Source organism: Ictalurus punctatus, chromosome 27 (genome assembly GCF_001660625.3).
Source record: "Ictalurus punctatus breed USDA103 chromosome 27, Coco_2.0, whole genome shotgun sequence".
In the NCBI taxonomy this organism is placed as follows: Eukaryota; Metazoa; Chordata; class Actinopteri; order Siluriformes; family Ictaluridae; genus Ictalurus; species Ictalurus punctatus.
Genome location: NC_030442.2, coordinates 12,803,387 through 12,826,416, shown reverse-complemented (window position 1 = coordinate 12,826,416; position 23,030 = coordinate 12,803,387). Strand labels below are relative to the sequence as shown.

General features: G+C 37.8%; 1 protein-coding gene across 3 annotated transcripts in view; it reads left to right on the top strand.

Moving 5' to 3' along the window:
* Positions 1–20,357, top strand: part of kcnc1a (potassium voltage-gated channel, Shaw-related subfamily, member 1a) — a 42,495-nt gene extending 22,138 nt beyond the window's left edge. Inside the window, exons 2-4 of one of the 3 annotated variants that reach the window (XM_017458320.3) lie at positions 4,845–5,778; positions 13,392–13,577; positions 19,763–20,357. In XM_017458320.3, coding sequence (XP_017313809.1) covers positions 4,845–5,778; positions 13,392–13,577; positions 19,763–19,872 — 1,230 coding nt within the window. In that variant the 3' untranslated portion in view covers positions 19,873–20,357. Of the gene's footprint in view, positions 1–4,844; positions 5,779–13,391; positions 13,578–14,579; positions 16,859–17,992; positions 19,266–19,762 lie in introns of those variants that run through there. The other 2 variants (XM_017458321.3, XM_053676677.1) reach the window with 2 other exon arrangements.
* Positions 20,358–23,030: the final 2,673 nt, after the last annotated feature.

Here is a 23,030-nt window from a genome sequence, read left to right as displayed (position 1 = left end):
ATTAAGCATGAGACATACACAAAAACAGAAGAAAACATACTTTTTCTCAGCACTAAGATACACTAGAGTTCTGATGGAGCAATGATAAATACTGTAATGTCATCCAGTACAATGACAAGACTATTGCTATAGAACTGACTGATTCCATGGGCTGATTAAGGTGATTATTTCAATGCATATCTGATGAAATTGAGGTCCCTAGTCTTACTCTGTTGTTTGACTCTTCTGAGAATGCTCTTTGAGAATCTGCATATTTATTATTTATTTTACAATATCTGTTATTTATAACAGGCAACTGCCATTTGATTAAATGAAGTTACCCAGCAGTTACTGGGTAGTAGCTACAGAGTAAAATGTAGTTGGTACATGTAATGAAAAATATATTTAAAAAAAAATAAAAAAAATTCTAACCCTCATGTGATTAAAAAAAAAAAAAAAAAAAATTGATTGAGAGAGTTATGGCTCCACATTTCTGACACTAAAAGCTTCTTTAGCAAAAAACATACATATACTTTACTACAATCTTGTTTCATATGTTATAACAGATGCCATATCCTGTTCTGACAGATTGTGCCTTGTGTTCTGTTGCAATGTTGTGTTCCCATGGCTGGTAATTATCATTATAGCTGTCATAATGTTTCATTTTATGACAGCTTAGACTATATGCAAATTTGAAAGCATTTAACACAATGAAGGTTAAAACAGTTTATATAAAGTAAATTTTTTATGATGTGTCATAAAACGTATGGTAAATAGAGGACTGTGAGCAAAAATTACCATAGACATAAGCGGCTTGGCATCAAACATTTTGGCTGCTAGAATGACAACTAGGATTAATGGTAACAAAACAGTATTTAAATTCTCTCATTATATGTGACGCAAGTATGTGTTTACGTTTTGTGAAGGTGACAGATGAATACAAGTGCAGGATTTCAAGGTAGCAGGCAAACCAAAAAGCTAAGCAAAACTCCAGAAACTTGGTCTGATGAGCTGCCAAAACACATGCCAAGCTAGTTAAACTGTTAGACCAGTTATTTTCCAACCTCCTTAATGCTTGACTAAACTGATCAATAAATGCTTGACATTTTCAAATCACCTTACTGTTGTGTTATTTTCTTTAAAATTCTTGTCTATGATGTAGCATTAATCGCATTACTTCTGAAAATTCCTTTCTACCATATACCAGCTGGCAAAAAATGGTCTACTAGCTTGATCAGCAAGGCCTGCATTTTAGCAGATGATAGCTAATCAGACTCACTTGGATTTTTCAACAGGGAAGCAATCTGCAAACGGGTGTAAACTAGACAAAAACCAAATTAGTAAGACCCTGAGCAAGACAGGGAGCTAAAAGCCTGGACTCATTACAAACACAATGCTGGCACAAGACTTCACAAAGTAACGTTGAGAGTCTGAGTTATTTAAAGGTAACAGTATGATTGCAAACAGATGACCGTTATTAGTAATCAGGTGCCTTGGAGTGGGTGCTTGACTGCAGGTCATGTGATAAGTTTGTGGGCTAAGGATCATAGGAGTTGTAGTCTGAAACTTTGGGAGTTGATGCAGGATTTAAGTACGAAATACAACTAAATATTTCCTCACATCCCAAATACAAATTGTGTTGCTCAAGCTGGTAGAACATCTGGTAGAATGGTTTCTAAATTAAGGATGTAGACAAGTTGTTTTAATAAAATAGCACAACAATAAGGCAACTAAAAAATCTAAAATATTTATTGGTAGTCTACCAGTTTGACCAGCTCAGGCTGTGTTTTGGCAACTGGTATCTCATCAGGCTAGGTTTTTCAGCAGGGATAATACATTTCAATGATTCGAATTAAATTGAGTGGTCATTCCAGAATTCAATTAAGACCAGTCAACAAGAGACAGAACAACAGACAAAGAGAAAGAGCTAGTGATGTCTCAAGGATCAGGAGTGCTGATGGCTGCTACAGATGGTATGATTATAGTGCTGCTTCATTGCTCTCAACCAAAAGCATTCATTCAGCTCCAATCATGCCTGTAGATGCCAGACTCTGGCTCTGGGATTTATATTTAGAAACATCTATATTTAGAGCCATTATCAGATATTATGTTTAAATATTAATGCATTTTGGATATCCGATTGTAAATGTAATAGCTCCATTTAGTATACCAATTCCAAATGGTTAGATATATTTCATTTTTAATTACTGTCTTCTGTTTAAGAGATCATGTTAGGATGCAGATCCGAAGTAAAGATACTATCAGAGAATGGATACATTTAACACAAGCAGAAATGGTTGTAACAGCAGTAGTAGTACATCAGGTGATGTTCCTTGAGAAGCTCAGAAGCTCGAAGAGTTGTAAATCAATAACTGATGTGTCCAATGCGGTTAGTTCCTGTGTGTATTTACAGCAGATCTCTAGACTGTTGACTAATCATACAATGTAAATATGGGGCATCTTGTACCTTCTACTTTCAGGACAGGCATTGTTAATATTATATTGGGGTTAAGTGGAGGTACACAGCATCCATTACCCCTTGGGCTCCTGCTGCTGCCATAATACAGTCTCATCAAATTTGTAGTCAATTTGCTCAGCAGTTTGGTGATTCCATGATTGGGGTGCCATTTAGCTGTTCTAAGTGTTTAAACTTTTTGTTTTGACTATTTGAATCTGGAGTATGCATTTAACCATTCAAAAATGTGTTAATCCAATAAATAAATAAATGAATAAATAAATAAATAAATAAATAAATACAATTATATATATATATATATATATATATATATATATATATATATATATATATATATATATATATATATATATATATATATATATATATATATTACAATGATTCCTTGCTGGATTTTGCTGCTACATGAGTAACAGTGTTGGGTCTTTAGCACAGAATTAACAAAAATACAAAATGTGGTTAACTATTAATTATTTGAACTGTATTTATTTAATTAATAATTTACCTTCAATCTATAATTTGGGTACCATTTGTATGTTCAAGTAACCTCGTTTGTCAATATCATTGGAAATTAAGTTAAAAAAAAGAATGTGAGAATTTTCTTCTTTCTTGGAATGTTACTCAGGTAACAGGGTTGAGTGAACCTAAGGGACACAACTAAAATGTATATTATTTATAACGTAAAACAAATGTAATTTAATAATGGCATAAAAACCACACCCCAATTGTGGAATCACTGTTTCATTCTGAGCCATTAACTGCTACTGTGGTGTGTGATATCACAAATAAATTCAAAGCTGAACATGGGCACCCCCAAAACAGGCAGAAATTAATTTTTTTGGGCTCTGGTAAAAATAGTCAGTTGCCCTAGCTTTTAATTCTTGTGAATTTTACATGAGATCAGCAGAAATGTATTTGCTGTTTCTTTTGGAAATCTGACCACATGGGCATTGTGGGAGATCAAATCCACTCTATCAGAGCTGTATCAGCTGTACAAGTTATATGATACTAGCTAAGTTGGTGCTCTATTAAAAGCACTGACCTACATTTTCATTTTTGTAGCTAAGTTACAAATTATTGAAGGGTGTTGGATACTCTATATACCTGGGTCATTCTTTGTCTGAAATCTTACCCGTTTTTCACTAAATAATGACTTTTATATATACACTGTATGGCCAAAACTATGACACTTGATCAACATTGATGGTGATTGCTAGTGCCGCTTGAAGTACCATGGAAATTAGGTGCTCAAATTGCACAGCTGCCCTGTGTGCACAGAGCTTGCATGTTCTCCATGTGCCTTGAGGGTTTCCTCTGGGCACTCTGATTTCCTCCAAAGAGATACGTTCTAAGTTGATTGGCATTCCCAAATTAATGATAATTATAATGAGTCTTTATTGATCACATATATATTGCAGTACAGTGAAATTCTTTTTTTTTTCCACATATCCCAGCATGTTAGGAAGCTGGGGTACAGCATCCCTGGAGCAGAGAGGGTTAAGGGCCTTGCTCACTGCTGGGGTGCCCAACAGTGGCAGCTTGGCAGCGCTGGGGCTTGAACCCCCAACCTTCTGATCAGTAACCCAGTGCCTTAACTGCTAAACCACCACTGTATATATAAATTGTCCATAGTGTGTGAATGTGCTCCCCTGTGTAGGATAAGCAAGGAAGTAAGGGGCCTAAACATGTTCCAGCATGACAATGCCCCGCGCACAAGGTGAACTTAATAAAGACATGGTTTGCCAAGGTTGGCGTAGAAGAACACGAGTGGCTGCACAGAGCCCTGATCTCAGCCCCACTGAACACCTTTTGGAATTAATTGAAATGCTGACTGTGTGCCAGGCCTTCTTGTCTAACATCAGTACCTTTCTAATGCTCTTGTGGCTGAAAGGGCAGAAATTCCCCCAGTCATATTCTAAAATCTAGTTGAAAATCCTTCCCAAAGGTGAGCGGTTACAGAAGCGTCTTGTATTATGGTCAGGTGTCCACCTACTTTTGGCCATATAGTGTACTTAAACCTATATACCTATATATAAAACTTCTTGAATAATAAAATATAACATTGATTGGTGAATTATGAGGTAAAGCAATGAGACATTAATGGAGTGTAATTACCATCCTGAACTATAATTTAATCACTAAAATGTAATCACTTCTGCAGTAAAGTCTTCATTTTATGTTCCCCACTTCTAGACCAATGCCACGGAACATTATCACTGTAGTTTTTGCTATAGTTTCTTAAATTAGTGGAAAATAGTAGGAGTATTTGTTATCTTTAAAGTTCTATTTTGTTTTTTGATGAGTGCAAGATTTATAAGCACGTTTTCCCTTTGTCTCCCTTTTCCTCTTTCTTGTTCTCTCTCTCTCTCTCTCTCTCTCTGTCCTCCAGTGGGTGGCGTTTGCCTCTTTGTTCTTCATCCTGGTGTCTATAACCACATTCTGCCTGGAGACACACGAGGCCTTCAACCCCATCATTAACCGTACGGACGTTGACCCACAAGACAACAACATTACACGAGTCTACCAGGAGACTGTGACCGAGGTCTATCTCACTTACATCGAGGGGGTGTGCGTGGTATGGTTTACCTTCGAGTTCCTCATGCGCATCACCTTTTGTCCAGACAAAAAAAAGTTCATCAAAAACACCCTTAACATTATCGATTTTGTGGCCATCCTGCCTTTCTACTTAGAGGTGGGACTGAGTGGCCTGTCCTCCAAAGAGGCTAAAGATGTGCTCGGGTTTCTGCGTGTGGTCCGATTTGTGCGCATCCTCCGAATCTTTAAACTGACACGCCACTTTGTGGGCCTACGTGTGCTTGGGCATACACTCCGTGCCAGCACCAATGAGTTCCTCCTTCTCATCATCTTCCTTGCCCTTGGAGTGCTCATCTTTGCCACTATGATCTACTATGCGGAGCGCATTGGGGCCAAGCCTAATGACCCCCGCGCCAGCGAACATACACACTTCAAGAACATCCCCATCGGGTTTTGGTGGGCTGTGGTCACTATGACTACTCTGGGTTATGGAGACATGTACCCACAGACATGGTCGGGCATGTTGGTGGGTGCTCTGTGTGCCCTGGCTGGCGTGCTCACTATTGCCATGCCTGTTCCAGTCATTGTCAATAACTTTGGGATGTACTACTCGCTGGCTATGGCAAAGCAAAAACTACCAAAGAAAAAGAACAAGCACATCCCACGTGCCCCACATCTGGGTTCTCCAAATTTCTGTAAGTCAGGCACGAACTCGCCCCACCACAGCACACAGAGTGACACATGCCCGCTGGCTGCCCAGGACGAGGTTTTAGAAATGAACCGAGCAGGTAGGAAACCCTTCAGTGGCATGACCATCTGAATGCACGAAAAGAGACTAAATACTCCTAGCCTGAGAATGAGACTGAACCCTCTGTTTCCTTCCCTTCTGCCCCACTGACTTCTTTACTGTTCTCTCAGCTTGACTCCTGAATGCAACATTTCTCACTTTCCAGACAAGCCAGCAACTTCAGCATATCAACCTCCAGAGGCATAAAAAACCCATTCAGCATTTTTTCCCCATTCTGTTAAACACACACATACACACACCGTGCCATCAAAAGTCTTGCTCTACACCACACACTTTTCTAACGCTGGATGTTTTCCTACTCTGGAACATATCACGGTGAACTGCATTTTTAACGAGAAAAAAAAATAGCATAGCATGCTCATTCGGCTCTATTATGAACCCGTGCTATACTGATCTAACCAGTCCTTCCAGGATTTTGGGATCGCAGAAATTAATGCAAAATCAAGCAAACTCCGCAATATTCAGAGGAGCTTGCAATTTTTCAAACATTATCACAGATGTTTCGCAGATTTGGGCCAAGACATGTCATGTGACGTCATCGCAACATGCATTCAGCCAAAGCCCTCTTAATTTTAAGTGCACTGAACAATAAGTACAGCTAAAACATCTCATTCACCAACAATCACTGCAAAAGACCGTGCAAAACAATTTTGTGCAATTGCAATTTCACCAAATTCCTCAAAAAAAAGCACAAAACTGCACAAATTGCATTGCAAATTTTGAAAAAAAAAATCTGCAGCACAGTCGAGCGTTTTTGGGCACAACAATCACAAAAAATTCTATGAAATCCTGTACGGACTGTCTAACTCTTAGGTCTTTAATGTGTTTGTATTTAGATAGGCCTATACATATTTATGTAGATCATATAATCTAGTCAGTAAGAATATTAAGTGTTATTGATGTGTAGTTTGTAGTTGCACTTAGACTGGTGAAGCTTTAATTATACAATGATAGGAAGGAAACTCTTAAGGCACATACTTTACACCGGATATAATATCATAGACCTTATGATTAAACTTATACAGGGTAAGTTTTGTGTTTTATATCAGGTAGAATACTACAGTGTTTTGTTTAAAAAAAAAAAAAAATCTCCATGTATTATGGCGATGGTCACCATCGCCATTTGTAGCATATGTTTTATTACCACGGATTTTTGATGAATTTCCCCATACTGAGAAAAGAACAACAAATCTGTTAAATTAGTTTAATCCAAACTCACTTATTATTGGAAGGCCAAGGCAAATATGTAATATCTGTGATAATACGGTATAATGCAGATTCAAACCCACATTAGACATAAATGTTTTTTTATGAGACATACATAAAACAAAAATGCATTTCATTATTTAAAAAAAAAGAGAGATGAATGTCCTATGCATAAATGTTTAATAGTGCGTTTAGAGTAAATGGAAATGTACTTATTTTCTCTGTGCAGGGAAACGTTGAAACTAACTCTTTAGTACAAAGTTAGTACAAAACTTGTCATCCTGCTACCTGTATAGTTTACAGACTGTTAATTATTCTCCTTTCTTTCATAAAGTGTTAATAGCAAGAAGTCAAACTGACGCTACTCTTCTCTGAATCCTAGTGAAAAAGATCCTGATCAGTATGAAAATTCTGCCCCTTGACATGATTAAGTAGCTTGAAATGAGAATAAGAGCAGATAAGTGCTTCCACTGGAAGTACTTAGAGACTGTCCACTTTCAAAAGAGAGAAAAGATAGTGAGAGATGGAGAAAGAAAGATAGAATTGTTTCATTAGTGTGTAATTTAGAGTAGCTCTTCTGTGAACTCAGGAAGAGATTATAATACACATAGTTTGTACTGTACACACACATACACAACGGCACACATGCTTACAGGTGCCAGGCCTCTTAGATACAGAACAATCTGTAAATACACACAACAGATTACATGGCACTCACTCTTGTTCTTATATACTGCAGTATATACAGCTCCATGGACATGCTCAAGTAACTTATTTTACACATAATACAAGAAGCAAATTGCTATTTAATACTAGCTATGTAAGATAACAGTGCAACTTACATAATACCGCAAAATACATATAGTTATACTACTATGATATGTCTGCTAAGGAGAACAGTCTAACTGGATGGGGTGTTTAACTCTATTTTAAATGCTTAATTTTTTATTTATTTATTTATTTTTAGATACATTAGCATTATACCTGTGTTAGGATTTATAAGTGATTAGAGCAGAGAATTTTGAATATACTGCACAGGCTGCCACAGCGATATTTCACTTATTAGTACTATAAATGGCTTATTTTCACATTCGCAGTCTCACCCACGTAGGTGTAAAAAAAGTGCAGTTGAAACTATTTCGAACCACTGCATGGACCTACATTTAGTCTTTCAGCCAGTGAATGTCTTTGCAGGTAACTGAAGCTTGCTGGTGATTATTTATATATTAGTCCATACTATAGAATACAATTGCTGATAATAAACATGCACCTTTTTACTTCTTCTATATTTTGGAATGATATGCCTTTAGGTGTTTGGATAATGAGGAATTCTGGAATGGATGTAGATATGTTGTATTCTTATAGCTGTGATGAAGGGGACCTATGACAGGTGCTGTACACAATGAATAAGGATGTCACTATTAGAAAAGGGTGCAGGGATAGCAATGAGTCATAACCGTGTGTGTGTCTGTGTGTGAGTGACAAAGAGAGAGAGAGAGAGAGAGAGAGAGAGAGAGAGAGTGAGTTTCACATTACAGTAGCATAAAAATCATCCAGTATTGTTTATCTGTTTACTTATGATCACCCATTCTGATCAAATAGTACAGTATAAATGCTTTAAACTTCAGTGATGTTTTTTCCAAAATTAATATTATTAAAATTATTTTATTAACTCAGACTGCTGACTCAGAAGTGGTATACGAATAATAGTTTTCACTGTTTTCCCCTCACCCTCCCTTTTTCATTTGATGTCTTGTTTATTGCCTTCTACTGTCACTGTTTTTTTTTTTTTTTTTTTAAATATGGTACTGGAGCGTGTTGCCATGGCGACAGTGTCCGAGCAACCACAAAATAGGAATCGGGCTCTGCAACGCGCTGCAGTCATTCAGCTCAACTCACAACTTCTGCAGAAAAAACACAGACAGACACACACACCTTTAATCCTTAGCTTTAGATATGAAAAGTCTTCCATATAACTTCTATTTTGAAGGCTTCAGTGAGGATAAATTTCTAATATAGCGCCTTGAAGTCTTAATTGCTCGTGCTGTTTCATTGCTTGCTTTATCGAGCATTGCCTTTGCAATCTGTGTGTAGACGCATAAGGCAGAGACGCCTGGCTAATCAGTTCGAGCCGCTTGACTCTGGGCACAATACCATGTGAAATAGAAAAGATGGACAGATGGCATCTGTCAGACTGGCCACAAACAGGAAAACATACAGCAGATGCAAACCCAGCATGGACCTGCATTTCATGCACATACATTCCTTTTTTTCCCCAAGGTTGATGTACAAGTAGTTGCTCACACACACACATGCACAAACAGGCACCATGCTGGTAAATAGCTCACCTTTCTGCTACAAGCTCTCCCATGGAGACACACACACACACACAAACACACACACAGAGTGATGGAGATTAGGTAAGACCGTGCTATCTGTCCACTGTTCAAGTTCATTGACATCCTAGATAAAACTCACTAATTATTCACACCCACCAGAAGGCTTTCAGATATCTTTTACTATTCTATCATTTTTAGTATATAAGTTACTATTTGTTTTTATTCATGGCTTGATTTGAGGGGAGTTGCAAGAAGAACTGACACTCCCCATTTTTTATTTGCTTTGGTTTAATGCCTTTACATTATTATAATAATCATGTCTATTATTTTTAATTCCATCCATATGTGAAACTGACAGATTGCTTGGCTGTAATCAGGAATTCTTATGTCAAACCAGTTATGATCAGGGATCATGTGCACACCTAATGATGAGGTGGTTATGTAGATCTGTATGCTTTAAACTGGTAAGGTAGATGATTTTGTTGCAGCATAGCAAGTTTAGAACCTACAGAAAAGTCCAAATGAACATGGTAAAGCTACAACAAGAACCTGTGGATATGCTGTTTCTGAACTTTTTGGCTCCGGTAGGTCCTTCTACAGGCAAACAAAGAGTCGTATTTAGAAAATGTGAAAATTGAAGATGCTTTTATCAGGCATCTCCTTTCTTGACATAAAGGCCTATTGTGTATGTGTGGCATCCACAATTGTAATGTTGCATTCATGTCATATGGGACTAACTGCAAGTAGAACGTTCCTACCGGGAATTCACATCGACCTCTGAGTGGGAATTTTGGGAGAGCGGAAATGAGGCAACTGAATATGCACCATGCATACAGAGGAATAAAGTCTTAAAATAGGAAAATTATTATTTGTTTTAGTTGATAATAAATTACAAATGAAAAATTGCACAGACTGATTCAGTTCTAATATAAGACAGGAGACTTGAATATTTCCTGGAATGATAAAAGTGGGTGCAGTCTTTCATTACGGTTATATGAGCCGCAGGTATTAGCTGAATAGATACCAAGATCAACTGAATAAAATCGTGAAATCATGCAAACCAGACTGGATTAGGAAGAGATGTGCTATTGTTTAATATGCACAAAGGTATATGCTGATGCTAGTTAAAACTACTACTAGGATAAAAACTACTACTACTAGTTTTTACATGAACAGGGTGTCCCAAAAGTCTCTATACATAGTATGTTTGCCAGCACCACGTCGGTTGTGTCTTCGCCATGTTCGTGGAAGTCCACTTCTCGGTTGGTCTGCAACACTTCCAGTCTTTTTGAATTTGCTAATATGTTTGGCAACAGTGTTGTGTGATCATGTGCTTGCCATGTTTCTTGCCAAGTCCACCGCAACCTTGTGACGGCTTCCCGATCCAGCCATTAGAATGATTTCAATATGTTCTTCTTTTGTCAAAGGCATTCTTGAAGGCTATCTGAAAAAAAAAAAAAGAAAAAAGAAAAAAAAAAAAAATATATATATATATATATATATATATATATATATATATATATATATATATATATATATATATATATATATATATATAAACTAAATGTAAAAATTTTGGGAGACATTATGCTAAAAGGGGTTAATTTCCCTTATGTATTGAGACTTTTTGGACACCCTGTATGTGTCTAAGGCTTAATTGAGGCTGATTTAGAGACATTGTGCTTTAAATGTACTGCTATGTTCCATCTCAAAGCAGAAATAGTGGAGTGGAATTAGGGCAGTCCCATCAGAGCCCCAGTACGGCTGCTCTCTGCCATGGCCTCTCTTTAGTTACCCTGCTTTTATATGTAAATAACACAGTCTTAGGGTGCAGAGGGACTACAAGCTCTGGATCTTCACATGTTTATTCATAACATCCAGAGCTGGCTGGTATAAATGGGCTAGCAGTGATAAGCCCTCCAATCTTTTGAAATAAATATATTTAAAACCCAGTTTTTGGCATTTACATCATATTATTTGCTGTTAAAATGAAACTTTCAAATTTAAAGTGGATTAATTTTTACTTTTGAGGAGCCAAGCACAATTATATTAAAGTCATCTTTGTTTTCACATCCATAATTAGTAATGATTGAGAAGACAAAGTAAACGAACAGAAGTACAAATTACACAAAGGTGCAAATGATAGAACCATAGTAGTGATAGGTAGTATATTTTGTTTTCAATATTATGACCAGCTTTCAGTAAACATAATAGATTATATTACACATCATGGCATGAACACACTTTTATGCAAAATCCTTAAACCTGAGGCATTGTTCATATTTAATGTTGCATTAAATGTTGTCTTTAAACAGCAGTGTTCAACCAATGAGATATGGCCTCTAAAGCACACGCACGCCAGTCATTTCACCCACATGCCCGCGCACATTCACTGCAGATAAAATGTTTCACAAGAAAGAACACACACTATTACACATACACACATTTGTGCATGTTAAGCTATGCATCTTAGTATCAGACCGAGTGTGTATTTTAAGACAGAGGAGGGCACAGGAAGTGCACATAAATGACAAGAACAATAAACGAGTGAAAGGAATGCCTTAATTGTGTGTGTGTGTGGAGCTATTCTAAAGATGACTCACACCCCACTCCCCACCTCATGCCTTCATCCCAGGAGCTTTGCGTCACATCCCAGCACTTCCTTGGTGTGTGTTTGTGTGTGTGCGCCCATCTATTTATACACATATGCACATAAATGTTTGTTTGTGTGTGTGTGTGTGTGTGTGTGTGTGTGTGTGTGTGTGTGTGTGTGTGTGTGTGTGTGTGTGTGTGTGTGTGTGTGTGTGTGTGTGTGTGTGTGTGTGTGTGTGTGTGTGTGTGTAAATCTGTGTGTTAGTCAACACTGTTGAGGGACTCTGAGCAGGTGAAATGTGAAAAATACTGTGCACTGGGGACAGACACTAGAAGGATACTGCTGAATGGATGCCATATTTAATAATGTATAATCTAGATGATATTTTATGGCTGTTTGTTCACCAACAAGAGTAACACTGCCAGAGGTTGAAGTTTATTCCGTAACTTGACCATAATGAAACAGGATTGCTGTAAAATTGCCAAACAAGCTTCAAAGGTCCCTTATCGATAACCTTTAAATTGCTGCATGTTGACTAGAACTGTTTTATGGGTGACCTTAACAAATGTAGGGAGGAACCTTTGCCATTAATGTGCCATATAAAATTCAGCAAATGCTTTGCAACAGCTTTTTGGCAGTGCTCTGCCTTCTTGCCTTCTTGTGATCGATGAGGTATAAATTTGTCAGAGTGCTAGATGCCAAAGAGTGCACAGGTGAACAGGCTGGTTGCCATGCAGAATTTCTATAAATTCCTCTTCAGTGGGAAACTAACTATCTTCTAATTCTCTATATTTAACCCTTATCCAACATTGCTTACTGCAAGGTAATGACACGGACATATAAATGTATACTTATCTTTTAAATGAATGTATTTAATGTTTATGTGGCTTACTTTGTAACAGATTTGATCGCATAATGTGTAAAGGTTTTATTTAATTTATGTAGTAAGATTGCAGTGTCCTGATTGTGTGTACAGACATATTGAACATTAACTCATCTAATTTTTTTTCCCCTAAAATCACTGAGTATGTTTCAAATAGCCTGCAGCTGTGTGCTTTTATGCTGAGACTAACTATGCAAGATGTAGTCAATACAGTTCAGCAGTTTCACTCACACACTAAGAAGAAGACAAATTAAATCATATCTCTGATCATTTTTACCCCTTAGTGTCTATTTGCGTGTGTGTACGTCAAGCTGAAGACATTTGGTAATCTATCCAACAATTGAATGAGTGTGCTATCCCAATGCAGTTCACTGGTTGTTATAAAAACAAAAAAACACATAATATGCATGATATATTCACCTCCTCCTTCAAATATATCCTCCAACCCTTCAGAGGGTGCAGTCCTCCCTTCATTCACTTCCTCCTCCTACCTAACCCTTGCTATGAGGCATGCAACCCGTCAAGCATAGCCCTGCACCTGTATTCTCTCACATGTGCTTGTGTGTTCGAAGATCCCAAACTGAACGGCGAGGCGGCTAAGGCAGCGCTGGCCAATGAAGACTGTCCACACATAGACCAGGCCATTTCTCCCGAGGATGGACAGATTTTTAGCTCCTGTGAACCACGGGGGGAAACTCCATGTTTTCTACTAAACATGACTGGCCGAGCCACACACCCTGGCGCCAGAGTGAGAAAAGGTACGTAGGAGTTATTCACAAACACACAAATGCATAGCTACAAATCACAAATGTACTGCATACACATAGCGAACACAACCCACAAAATGTCCATCTATACTTCCCAAAATTATACTGAAGCAGAGCACACTCATAACAGAGAGACAGTGAAAAGACCCAAGAACACAACGCAGATCTGCAGTTCAAGAAAATCTTCTTCTATTAGAATTTTATTCACACAATAGAGCCTTACTTGCGCTCAGACATGCTGTCTGGACTACAAAAACTAACTTTTTTTAGTTTTTACATTGAATCTACATTAATTTCATTAGATACTATCCTTATGTTCACACTAGCAAGCGAACATTCTCTAACTAGCAACATTTACTTTTTGTGTACTTGCTCAACAGGGGCCGCAATTTCAGCAACAGCAGCAAGGAACAAGCAACACTTGAATAGAAATATTCTCAATTCTATGCAAATTAATTTTGACGCTGTAAAGCGATTGGCTCGAATGATTCCTTGGACCAATGCTATGGAAAATGTGGCCTGACGTTTCTTCAGTTCCCCACTTACAACTTTGGAACAGTTACAACTTTACAACAGTTCCTACCTGCAATTATTTCTCATTTAAGCAGCTACAAGTGACACAAACAAACTTGTTGCTTGCTAGTGTGAACATAGGGTAATGGAAACGACATCTCGAATCTCCAGAGCTCTAGAGCTACATAACTACATTCCTCCAACTCACTCCACTTTTCTAAACATGCAATAAGTTTTTTTTCTCTTTTTGTTCTCTCAGCACCGTCTTGCATTATGTTCAATCTCACTTTGACTCACATACTGTACAGCTGCCTCCTGGGGCCAACCTTAATCTTCCCTTTTTTCTGTTTTTTTCTTTGTCGTTTGTTTGTTTTTTACTTGTTATCTCCTCCACTTGCCTGTCTGTCTGTATGTCCGTTTGTGTCTGTTATTCCCTCCATTTTTTCCCTCCGGGTCCTCTGACCTCTGATTGGCTCATAGCTGGAATGTTCTCGGGGAGGGCAGGGGGGGAGCTGGCTGGTCCCACGCTAGGCTACCCACTGTTGCAGCTAGGGTGGACACACAGCCAGGAGGATGGCCATGCCAGAGTCACCACCTGACTACCAGCCCCACTGTAATCACAAATAGCAGAGCGAAAAAGCCTTTTAGGACAGCAACTAAGACATCCTCCATCCCCTGCTGCTTGAGAGATCCCTGTCATATTTACACTATATTTAAATCAGATAGGGAAATACCACGTGTACACCTTCATCCTCCTGCAGCTATCCAAGCTAACCAAGACTGTTTAGATGGAAATTCATCAGCTTGTTAGCGTTCAACTACAAAGCCAGAAGCAAGGGGTAGGTCATAGAAAAACATTATAAGCAAGAAAGCTTTCAGCAAGGTCTTTTTCTTCCCTTGTAGCCAGACTGGAGATGGTCGTATATCTATTTATAATATTCTAAACAGAGGCTACGTAAGACCAATAAGAGTTGAACCAGAGTGTCATCACTAGCCAAGCAATAGCACTGTCTCTCTGTGTCTTGTGTCCAGCTCTGTGTGAGCATGCTCTGTTTAATTCCACGTTTCCACTTTTAGAAGCACCATAAGAACAATCAACAGCTACACACCACACACACTTCTCCTACACACACAGTATATTTCTGTCTCAGTTTGCTGTTTAAAATGTGTTGATTGTGTTTATAAGAGCTTTTGTCAGTCTTAATGTATTTTTATGTACATATGTAGGCTATGTGAGCAAAGGTGTGTGTGTGTGTGTGTGTGTGTGTGTGTGTGTGTGTGTGTGTGTGTGTGAGAGAGAGAGAGAGAGAGAGAGAGAGAGAGAAAGTCCAATGTGTTTGGGTGTGTTTTTGGGTGTATGAGTGGATGTTGCTGTTCTGTATTTTGGTGTGCTGCTATGTGATGCATGTTTTGGACCAGTTTATGGGCCTCCCAGCATGCTTTGTCCTACCGCTGGTATAGGGCTGGTATTGGTTGGGAGAAAGGGGTCCTGTAGTGAGGACAAACAGATAAGTTATAACGGGTAGTAATGAATAGGCAAATGATCTTAGTGTTGATCTTGATGACAGCCATAATAGTCACTTCTGGTAACCTTTCTAACCAGATCGTTTCTCGGCAGTGATTTCAATATTGCTTTTACCAAGGGATTTTTGGGCCATATCTACTAATGCTATGCAGCAAATCTGCCTGATATTGCAGACAGGAAGACATGCAAAACTGTGTATCTACTGAACCAGCACATATGTTAAAGTAACGTTTCTATGTTTTGGCCACACTGCCATTTTCAATCTGTTTCCAAGATTTTTCCATCAACAATAAAGTACAAAGATAATAGAAAAAGGCATGACAGATATCTGACATGGGTGTTTAACTCATGATCTTTACATCATTTCTGTTATTTTCAATGTCTGCAGTCACTTGCTGTATGGCACACTGAGACAATGAGCATTAAACACACTTTGTTGCAGCTACAGTATTACTTGTATACTGTACAAAGTGATCTAAAAGGAAATTAATTCATTATTTTCCAAAAGACGTGTTTTCTGTGGTAGAATTTGCCATTTTAACGTGGATAGAAAGACAAAGTGGATATGTTTTCATTGATGGTGTGGATTTTAATACAAGAAACATGAGGTGAAAGGCAGGACACAAGTGTGTGAACTCAGTATAAGCTTTATTTAGGTAAAATCCATAGCAGGGGTCCAAATTTAGGCTGGCAGTATTAAATTTAATACATAATCTACTGTATGTCAAAACCAGGAAGTACAATGAAGCAAGGCTTGGACTAAATGTTATAAAAAGTATAATTAAACTTTGCAATGCTACAAAGAAACATCAAGTTATACGTAGACAACCTAATCAAAGAGTAACACAGAACAGGTGAACACAATCAGGTAACAAACCAATGATATGATGGGGTGGAGACAAGACTAAAATAGAAAAACAAATCAAACGATGCAAAGGGGGAAACAATTAGTTCAGCAAAGTAGTTCAAATTTGTGCTTGGTAAATTTTAAATGTTAGTGAACCGGTTACTAGAGTAGGCCTTAGTAAATATGGCCCTTTCCCCCTCTTGAACTACAAACAAATTTTCCAAATACCTCAAACATATTTGTAGCTTTTCTCTTGCACCTTGTTCTTCGGTCATCCTCTATCCTACCTGATACCAGCCCTCTGTGCATGTGTGCTCTTTTTAACTGCATGAAACCTGACAGCTGGTAAAATGACCCAGAACAGCTGACAACTCATCCAGATATAAATCCATCCAGAAAACAAAAAACAGAGCTCAAAGTCTCTGTATCTGAATGTCATTTGCATATTCTTCCAATGTTAGAAAGTGTCCTGGTGCATGGGCACTATAGTCAACAGAGCTGGCCAAGTTATCCGCTAAGTCCTGTGCTCAACTTGTTCTTGCGCCGAGCTCCCAATCTTCCTTTATCCTGTGGGGAATTAATGCTGAAGTAGGGAGCAATGTCCTAATATGTCTGCTAGAACTTTACAGTCCTCCCTCCTTCTCTTCTAACCCCCTAGCCTCTGCTGTGTTGGTGTGCTCTGTCCTTTTCTGTCCTTGTCCAAATTGGAGCTGTGCTTCTTTCTCTGGCTTTCTTCTCTCCTCTTTCTCTGTCTCAGTGGCTTTCTGTCTTTCACTTTCATAGAGCTGTTAGAAAGAAAACAAATCTGTCAAATGTCAAAAGAAGTTCTCAGGGAAAGTGTATAAACCAGGCTCCAACTGCATATCCTACATATCTAATTAATACATACTTGAGGTTTCATTTAATGCTCCCTTTTGATATTTTTTGCACTGTAGCCCTGTTTAATTCACCAGCAGACACATGTACATCATACCGGAACAATAAATCTTTAAATGCAGTCAGTTAGTGGCAACTTGTAGCTGAAACGAGAGCCCAAGACGTTGAGTGCTTTTCTACCCATGCTGCACCTCTTCTTTTTGTCTTTGCCGCTTCTGTTTCTTAATCCACAAAAGTCTGCTCAGCTTCGAGTCCTCTTCCTTTTACTCTTCTTTACCTGCAAAATAGGTTTCCACCTCTGTCCAGTCTGACAGCTAAGCCCCCTGCGCACCCCCCCCCCCCCCCCCCAAAAAAAAAAAAAAAAAAAACTTCTCCCGCATGCCACGGTCTCTTTCTGCTGTCCTGAGCAGCTGTCTCTCTACTGTTTCCTTCTTTCTCTATGTCTCTGTCCATCTCTACTCTTTTTTTTTTGGAAATCTGGATTGTCCAAGAATCCAATGCTGTTTTTTTTCTCCTCCGTGAGAAGTCTCCTCACCTTATTTTTCCCTCCCAATCGTCCTCTTTGTGTAAGCTGAGTTGAATGGCCGAGGCGCAGTGGCTGGATGACCCTGAGCAACCCCACAATCCCTGTATTCTCTACTACAGATTCCTGTAAAGACGAGACTGTCCTAGTTAAGTATATGCAGGCAGAAGCGCTCCGTGTGACCTGACCACAGGACCGCAGCGACTCAGAGAGGAGAACTTTCCCTCTCCAACGTTTCTTGGCTCTACAGTGGCTTGAGGTCACTTTCCAAAGGAGAGAGGCATGTAGGGAAAAGGAAAGAGACGAATGAATAGGATACTGGTACAACGTTTGAATATTTCCTTCACATACCGTGTCTGATGACCCTTTCAAAACAGCAAGGGGTCTTTTTTTTTGGACAAAGACACTTTTTTAAGGACTGGAAGTGTGGACAACAATACATCAGCACTGAAGGCATGGCACAATCTGATGTTGATTTGACAAAGAGTGGAATAACATTAATAATCAATGGTTCATTATATCCACTAACACTTCTAATGGTATAATCTACAATGTCCTATGTGGCAGTTGTAGAAGGCTTACATTTTTAGCATGAGTTGCATGGTGGTATGTTTAAAAAAATGAAAAAAAAAATTGCTTACTGCTGTTATGAATATCTGTATGAAAAAATCAACTATATTTTCTTTCTTCACTTTTTGAATACGCTTCATGTAGCCATGATTACAAGATGTTCAAAGATGTACATTTCCTTAGCAGCAAATTATTCACTTTTCAATATTTTCATTTGTGCTACTAACCACCTGTAAGCCAGCTCTGGTCATATTGACCTCAAATCGTGAATGAGAAACAAGTCGTTGCTGAGGAGGACAAAAGAAATGATTTCAGCCAGCTTTCTGTGTGGTCAATTCAATCTTTTCATCTTGTTTCTGTTTGGCATGCTTGTGCTATTGAATCTTACTAAGAGGAAAAAAAAAAGCAAATTTAGTTGATATTTTTCGGTTTTATGCTATAATATTGGTGCGTAGATCGTGAGCAACTGTTTATTTCACATATTAAGTACAGACTTTTGACAGTGTTATTTTTGAAAAATAAACGAATAAAAAAAAAAATGACAAAAAATGTCAAAGTGTTAAAAGAAGGGAGTCAAGATGTGTGGTGCACATCTTTACTCATATCTTTTCTTTTAGGTACAAAAATGATTAAAAAGCTTAAAAAGACAAATGTATATTTACAACATAAGAGCACTGTATGCAATTCAGAAGTGCGTGGGTGCAAGGGGGGGTGGGGGTGATCAGATGCATGCACAATGTTATGCAAAAAAACAACAACCCAATTGATAGATAAAAGAGCACATGGTTCCAATTCTAGCATGAAATAAATTTTGTACGAAACCTGTTTGCAGAGTTTGGTTTTTCATTGAATGGAAAATAATGTTTTTTTTTTTAATTTTTTTTTAATTACTTCTCTCCTGGTATGTACTAATACTCTCTTTGGCCTGGTGAAAAAAGGGCAAAAAGAGGTTGTCAAAAATGATTGAAGGGAGAAAAATAAAATAAAATGTGTGTGTCTGGAGGAGATAGCATGTCAAACTGCACTTACAAGCATGGAGACAAACGAAACAAGTGACATTTTGAGGGAACCGCTGATAAACATGGGCTGCATGATCGAAACATTACGCTGATATAAAAAAAAAAAAAACTGTATGTACAACCATCATGTATTATGCATTAACCAGAGCATTGTCAATATGCATGTTAAACTTGTTTGCTTTACCATTTCGTGCTCCGTTTAGACTCTACTCACCTTCTTTCCATTTCCCTTTGAACATCATCCTCCACTCACCTGTCTGAGTAATAACTGGTGTGTTGTCTCTCTTCTTTCCCTGTGTGTAGCGGCGGAGCGGCCTGGCCGGAGCAGGCGGCCTGCAGACTCTGTGTGTGTCATGAACCGTGGTGTTCCGACCACTCTGTGCATGGCTCACAACACCTCTGATCCCACCTGATTAGCTTGTCTATTTGTTGTACATATTTGAGTGGCTAAACCAGCTTACAAGAGGGAAGCGTCTTCTCATGCCTCTCTCCTCCCTCCCCTTTCTACACTTTTCTAGGAAGAAACGTTTCCACCCTCGTTTTGTTTGTTGCACATCTTACTGTCAACTTTTCTATTTGTGGTGTAACTGTGATGTGAGTAAGACTGTGTTTGACTGCATGAGTGTTATCATTCGTGTGATTATCCATGTTGTTAATGGGCTTTTTGTGTCTACTTGTGGTTTCCATTGATAGTTCGGAGTGATGTTTTTACCCAGCTTCTCTGTAAGAACTGCTCACTAACCACTTGTGTTTGTTATTTGCTTCAGCCATTCATGAAATCCCCTTTCCAATAGGTATTTCAGGTGTACACCTGTTTCAATGTTACTGCTACACATGAGCTGCCTTTCTTTGCGCTTTGCACATGCTAGCCTATTAATTCCTTGAAGCTAAGACAAGATTGAGGGTTTAAACTGAATATTATATTATATATATATATATATATATATATATATATATATATATATATATATATATATATATATATATATATATATATATATATAATCTTTTCAGCTGGTGGATGTGGACCCGAAACAAATACTGAAGCAGAAGTGATCAACATATGAACTGTAGTTCAACAAATCCAGCATTCTCAGTATGAACCATCATTTATTCTGTTAAGATTAATTACAAAAAACAGAATGCTTAAATACAATTTGGCAAGGAAGTATATAAGTATAGTATTTATTAAGTTCAAAATAGATGTCTCATCTGTTCAGAGTCTGCAGCTCAAGTCAAAAGTGGTAACATGAGCTTTAAAACATAACCACTTCAAATTGATATCTTATTTACAGCCACAAACTAATGACTAGTAGTTAAGAATTAAAAGGTAATTGTAGTCCCTCTTTAGTCACTTATCAAGAACTTTGCAAGCAATACATTTGTATGTAGTTGCTTGTTCACAAATTGGTATTGAGTACCCCTGGTGTATACCATATTAGATCAGTTTTTAAACCAGATTTACCTCAACCTCAGTCCTGATTTAATGTCACCAAAATACAAAGGATAAAAACGAAAATAAATAGGATCTTTGATTTTACTCTTTTCTGTATATACAGTATTAAATGGCAAAAATTAGTGGTTTTTAAAGCATGTGTACTTTGCCATTTAAAGATAGCAAAATGTGTACAAACCCTCCTAAGTATGTTTTTACTTTTTTTTTTTTTTTTAGATTGCTGTTCATTAAAAATAAATTGCAGTGCCATATAGAGTGTAGAAACTGAAAATTATAATTTATCACAAAATGAAGCACTTTATATAACAACCAATGGTAGTATATGTGGATTTCTGAAAGATTACTTAAGATCACTTGAAATTCTGAATGAAGTCGTAGGCTACATAGAGTTTTTTTTTTTTTACATGAGTAATACGTATGGCATGAGTAATTAGAAAGCACTATAATGTGTTTTATTCTGCCATTTACCTATACAGCAATACTTTCATAGATTGTACTATACTGCCATACATTATATTAATATTACAAGGCTTGCCTGATAATTTCCTGAGCATGACCAAGATCCTGACCAAGATTGTAAGCACACATATATTCTGTTAAAATATTACACTTGTAGGTGCCTATGTGCTGCTGTATTTTTCCGTTCTGCCATTTGGACACCAGTGAGTGGACTGAGATAAAAAATTATACACTGTAACCAAAAAGCAAACAGCATGATTTGCAAATATTAATCTATATTGCATTCCTCGATACTATATATCAAACGTTGAAAATGAAACGCGACCTTATACACAAAAACGAGCATGACACATCATTTTTCTCTTACAGAGACTTTTGAATTAAGGGAAATCTAAAGACTTTTCTGTAATACTATTTCAAATATCCAGTGTGAAATTGCCAGAACTGGTAGTACTGCAAAAAGCAGAGGTGAACCTCGGCTCTCGAGGTGTTATTGTGCTGTTTCAGCAGTTCCTGACCGAGATTATGAAGTGGATCTTATAAAGCTCATATCCAAAAGGACCAACGAGAAACCTGCACAAGAGCTGAGCACACTATAAAGGCTACTTTTCAAACAGGACCTGTGCAGCTGTTTTTTTTGTGACGTTTTCTGATTTCAATAAAATTACAGAATTATTTGTAACTTTGGTGTGTAGTTGTTTGTTTATATTGTTATTGTTTGTTCTTCACAGCATGCATTTATTATTAAAAAATTGTGCCTTCAAAAGATGTACTGCCCCCTGCGTCCTAGACGTGAAGTTCACAGTGTTGTTCTATATACACTTATTTTTTTCATCTTAGTGTTTGATGTGTGTGTGTGTTCTCTATTCCTTGTTCTCTTGCTGAGCTTTGATCCGTTCAGACACTATGGCAACCCTGTTACCTAATAGCGTAACCATAGCAACTCAAGCGTGTGATCTGTTCTCAAGGGCGGTCCGAATTTCCCATGACTCTATGCTGCATGGGTTTAGCATTCTGAATCTCTCTTTCTCTCTCATTAGTATTTTATTGGTATGATGTAAACATTTGCACTCAAATATATATTTGGTATTCTTTAACAGATTATGTTAATATTCTAAATTACAGGGAAGAGCCAGACATGGAGAGACTGGATCTTATTTTTTCCTGTTCAGTAATACCATGCTTAGTAATATAATGCAGATCATTTCCCCCCTCTTTTTGCTTGTGTGTATGTTTTGCACAGGTGTGTAATTGATGTGTGTGTTGCTTCCAGGCTGTCCCAGAGGAAATGTTCTCAACCTGCACTTCCTCTCACAAATTCCCAGCCCAGCTCTCTTAAACATCCTCAATTTCAGTTTGCACACAGTTTGTTCTAATGACTGAAAACAGCAGCAGAACATTAGCTAGCAATGTTCCACAACATTTCTTTAGCACTTAGAACATGAAGAATCAGGGATGGACTAATATTATCGTTAAACATGGGACTGAACTGCTATATTTCATTCAGCTGATGTATCAGTGTAAAATGATAGCTATGAAGAATATTTTCTTTCCTATACAGACTGCGAGCCAAGAATAGAATCTAATTTGGAGCTGATTTTTAACCCTGGCATTTCTTACAAGACTAGTGAAGTTCAACAATAACTTAAGGACTTA